Here is a 5,056-nt window from a genome sequence, read left to right as displayed (position 1 = left end):
TAGCTTATTTTGTTTAATTGCATTAAAACTGAAGTAAATTAAGACATAAAATAGAATAAAGTAAAAGCCAATACAAAATTAAACGAGAAATTGCATTTTCTTCATTTGCACTCTCATGCATTTTTACTAATGCAACTAAAATTGCACTGCAACCAAACACAGCCGAAGGTGAAATATTGCGGTAACAAATTTAAGAAGGAAGTTTACTTTGTAGGGATCTTTTTTCAAATTTTATTATTATCTTTTTCCTGGTGCAAGTTTTTCAAAGTTACATATGAACATAAGAAAATTTCCTTTGGACCAGTATCGGCGGTACATAAGAAATGCATCTATTGCTTAAAATTTAGTGGGTGGGCTTTCTATATTATATACTTAGGCCACAACCCTAACTAGCTATAGTATTAATTAATTAATTAATTCCCTCTCTTAACATTACAAATTGAAACCCCTTAATTCCCAGGACCAGGAGACAACCAATTGGCACACACAGACACATAATCACACGCATAAATATTGATTAGAATTGAACATTGCTAGAGAAGGATTGGCCGAACTTCCAGTTGGAAGGAATTACGTTCAAGGCTGTGCGAGTCTTTCCATCGCTGGTCTGGATTCTGAAGGACAAGCTTTGGCCGTTGAGATAGGTTAAGCTCTGCCAGTTTGATCCCCAATTCCTCGACATAGCCTCCCATTTGGTTTGCTTGGATCCTTTGATCCAAACATTAGATATCTCTCCAGCACCCCCTACATTGGAAATGAGCACCAGTTCAAAGTAATCCCGTCCATTGATTGTAAACCTGATTCCTCCACTTCTATGACATCGAACCCTGTTGCATTAAGAAGAATGAAGTCATAATTCAGTCCAATTTAACGTGGGGATAGAAGCAAATTTGGGATTGGGATTGGGTTGGGCCCAGAGTTCAGACCCAACTTTAGCCCACTTCGTTTCAGGATTTGGGTTTGAACTTTGAAGTAATAATTAGGGTTCATTTTTTGGATTTTGAGGGGAAAATTGATTAATAGGATTTTGGTTCTGACCAAGAAACCTATATTGGATATCATTTACCCATCTCCCCAGTGTCCATTGGGGAAAAAGTTGCAACAATTTGATGAGATAAAATTGTCTATTTTAATAATAGTTTTTTTTTTATGGATAAATGGTCAATATCTTATTTACTTTAGAAATAAAAAACATGGATAAATAAAAAACACTTGCCCGAATAATTTACTAAAAAGCAAACGGGGCCTTAGTATAAATAGACCAACCTGGATCGAGTCTGATCAATTGGCCATCGATCGACTCGCCCATTTTCACAGAATTGGATTGCACAGACACAAAACCAAATCCACCCAAATAAATTTAAATAAATGTGATAATAGAAAAATGAAAAAACGAAACGAACCTCCTGTAGAAAATAGGTACAATTCCTGCCTTATATTTAGCAATCGTCTCAAATGCAGGTTGTGACATGTCGAAGTGCTGGCGTGGTGGGTTGCACCATCCGCCATTGTCGTTAGGGAGAGCGTAGTTTGGAGGACAGAAGTTGGTGGCCGTAATGGTGATGTGGGTGCCCTTCAAGCACCACTGTGGCACCTTGGTGGAGTCACAGACAATCTGATAACAACCTCCGCATGCTTTGCCATTGTTGAACAGCGCTGTGCTCAATGCCGCTGTTTTAATTCCGTAGCCATCGGTATTCAGATTCCCATACCCACATGCTCCTCCTGCATGCTCATCATCCAAGCAACCATTAATTATTATATTAATTAGAAAAAGATTACAATGGAATGGTTTTTATATATATACTACACTGCTGGAGCCTATATCAATATAATTCTGCAGACCTCATGACCGAAATGAAAAGTTTCCAAGTAATTCAATAATGGCGTATAACTCGTATTCTGATCTATAATCTAGGCAACAAATTGATTAAACATGCATAGAAATTAATTAAGAGAGAGCATACTCATCACTCACCCATTGTCCCTGAAGCATCACTCCCTCCGTAGAACGTCGCATGGGCACTCTGCCAAGCACCCAAACCTTCTTCGAACTTGGTAATGAACACCACCACAAACAACACAAGAATGCTGCTATGTTTACCCAAACTTCCCATCTCTCTCTCTCTCTGTACCTCTGATCGTACTTTTTAGGGGATATGGAGCCTGGCCAAGTCTCCTCTACTTATAGCCAAACTGCCTTAACCGTCTCTAATTATTTAATTAATTTATTTTGATTCAATGGCAAGCAGAAAGGCTGTGTAGAATGCTGCTGTATAAGTTGACTGTCCAAGATGCCGAGATTCAACAACTCATCGACAAGGAACCCATAGTAGGTACCATGTAATGGTACTACTAGCTAGAGGAAGAAAAGCATAAAAAAAAAGGAAAAGGTGTAAAATGTTGAAAAAATCAAAGTCAACTACATCCGAGCATTATCTTCCTCATTTCCCAATAGAACATGCAAATTCATTAAAGCAGTTTAGTCTATAGAGTTTTATAATATATATTATATACTAGGCTTGTGCTTATCTCCAAAGAAAGTTAAGCTTTTGATGAGGTTGGAGACTCTAGACAAGTCTCTTAAGCATTCATTTTCAAGTCTTAAACTAGAGAGAGTGCCCTTATCTGAAGGCATATCTTGTGGGGCTATCATGTACGTAGCACATGGGTGACACCCTTCTTACTTCTTAGTCATCTCTCCCACCCATGACCCCACTAACTAGACCCCGTCTACACGCATGCATCGAGCTGGCTTAGCTATCTCAATGGGTTAAGAGTTCACATCTCCGCCCTCTGCCGTGTATTAAGAGTATTTCCCAATAATGACATTATCGGTTCTGATATTATCATCGGGGGATATTCTCAATACATGGCGGGGAAGTGCTGTGGGGAAATGTGGGGCGGAGATGTGAGGTCGTAGGTTAAAGGCTGAACAGTTCTTGCATCCCCATGATATACTATTTAACCAAAAACAGTCGTAGCTCATGAGACATGAATAATTTATCTTTTTCTTTAATTTAATGGTTAAACAGTTTTCTTTTTCTCTATGAACAGGGCACTGCATTTAATAGATTGGTTCAATTGATTGCCCCCGACAGAATAACACCCATCATGATCATCATCAGAATAACACCCGATCGAGTTCAATAAATTTCTTATGTAATTGAGGGTCTGTTTGGTTTTCAATTGGATTTCGGAGTCAAAATAGTCCATTTCCATAGTCCATTTGGTTCACATAGAAATTAAAATAAGAATTGAAATAAGTAAGAATGGAATTTTGTTCCCAAGAGAAAATGAGGAAATGACCATTCCCTCTATTAGGGGAATATCATTCTAACAGGAATGGAAATAAAATTCCAATAATCCATTCAACCAAACAGTTGAAATCAGAATAATCCATTCCAATTCCGATTCCAAACCTCTATTAATCCTGCGAACCAAACGGAGCTTAATAATAATAAACATTCCATGTGCATCTCAGATGACAAGTCAAATGTGTTCTTTTCAAAAGCATTGAAAATAGATTTATACACATGCCCTGCATCTCCCAACTAATGTTTTCTTCACTTTTACAATTTAGCCAAAGTCAAATTATTTGTTTTCTATTATACAAATGAAGTGGTTTTCTGGGTACTAACCGTACGTACACCTTACAACTAATCCTTTGTCAATTAACTAATAAAGAGTCGATCTCTCTCTCTCTTGCCATTTAAAATTCAATCTAAATTTAAGTTGGCATTTTACCCTGAAAGAATATAAGATAAGAAATTAAGAAGGCTGTTGGTCAGTACTGGTCCCAACGGATTATCCAGGGTCTTGGGAAAGGAATAGAAATACAAGATTTGTATAGGTTTTCTCATATTTACCGTTTACCGTTTACCGTTTCTTTCAAACCAAATAAAACGAATACAGCCTCATCACATCCTTTTTTTTTCCTCTATTTTTTAATTATTATAAGATGATTTAATTAGACTAGACTGATTAGTTTTAGTCCATTTGACAAATTCACATTCCTTTCACATGAAAGGAGGCTACATAGATCGATCAGCTAATTAAAACCCCCACCTGGGCCGGTTTCATACTATGTACGAAACACATGCTTGCATGTTTTAATTTAATTGGGCGCCATATTTTGAACTTTTCAACAACGGTGTTGATGTGTTGCCGAAAAGGGCAACCGCTGGAGACAAGATTGCACACACAGGGCTGGTTGAACACGCCAATGTTCATTTCAGATAAGCCCAGATGGGGCTCACACTGAGCATTGGCGTGCTTAACCATGATAAATAGCCCAGCCTCATTTGTATAATCTTGTCTCCAGCTAATCCGGAACATGGCTTCTTTGATCTTTATAAAGCATCAATGGTGGGATGGGACTTATGTAGCCGGCAAGTTGATCATCGTATGTACATATAATCACCAACTGTTGGAATTTGGAGTTTGGACAAAGGGGATTTATCATTTAAGCGTGGATCCATAACAGCTGAAGTGACTGAATTGGATAAATAAATAATTGTCAAGGTTTTGTTTTAATTTGAAGCAATGTTTTAAAAATTGATTTGGACTTGATGGTTTTCAGGGCAAATGGTTTTGTCAAGGTTTTGGTTAAAGAAAGAATTAAGGGTAAAACAAAACCGATTGCATGAATGGCTTTTAGGGCAAATGGTCCGACCTTCTGGGTGAATGATGGTTTTAAAGCACTGCTTAAAAGGCTCTTGAAATGAGGAGAAAGTAATAAAAGTAAATAATACACAAGGAATAAGGTTGGAAATTCAAAGCCAAGTGGTGATAATTAAGAGGGTGTTTGGAACTGTGGGTATTTATTCAATAAACACTGTCACATATGCACTATTCTAGCAGTTCCCCTCTCATGTTCTTTCGTATGTATCGAGAATAGCAAAAGGTGACTTCGGTTTCTTTACACGCCTATGGTTTGTGGAATTTATTTTTTAAAGCTTCCTCCAATAATTAGGCATTTTCTCACCGTTATGCTGATGTGGTGTCTAGTGACGTCTAATTGTCATGAATGATCATAATTATTATCTTTCTCGGT

The 5,056-nt window shown here is 37.5% G+C and overlaps 1 protein-coding gene across 1 annotated transcript; it reads right to left on the bottom strand.

Moving 5' to 3' along the window:
- Positions 1-220: 220 nt before the first annotated feature.
- On the bottom strand, positions 221-2,141 carry LOC148860886 (putative expansin-A17). Its single transcript, XM_088986057.1, has 3 exons — positions 1,979-2,141; positions 1,404-1,725; positions 221-827 (listed from the first exon to the last, which is right to left on the bottom strand). Exons 1-3 carry the CDS (start codon positions 2,115-2,117, stop codon positions 518-520), a joined length of 771 nt encoding a protein of 256 aa, XP_088842183.1. The 5' UTR covers positions 2,118-2,141; the 3' UTR covers positions 221-517.
- Positions 2,142-5,056: the final 2,915 nt, after the last annotated feature.

Source organism: Nelumbo lutea, chromosome 4 (genome assembly GCF_056320005.1).
Source record: "Nelumbo lutea isolate HS-2025 chromosome 4, American lotus-T2T, whole genome shotgun sequence".
Taxonomy (NCBI): domain Eukaryota; kingdom Viridiplantae; phylum Streptophyta; class Magnoliopsida; order Proteales; family Nelumbonaceae; genus Nelumbo; species Nelumbo lutea.
Note: the sequence above shows the minus strand (reverse complement) of the source record. Positions and strands in the feature narration are given on the sequence as shown.

Coding starts and splice junctions, on each gene's coding strand:
- LOC148860886 (XM_088986057.1), bottom strand. CDS start 2,117: ATGGGAAGTTTGGGTAAACATAGCAGCATTCTTGTGTTGTTTGTGGTG. Junction 1,726..1,978: donor TGATGCTTCAGGGACAATGG/GTGAGTGATGAG, acceptor ATGAGCATGCAG/GAGGAGCATGTGGGTATGGG. Junction 828..1,403: donor GTACCTATTTTCTACAGGAG/GTTCGTTTCGTT, acceptor TTAATGCAACAG/GGTTCGATGTCATAGAAGTG.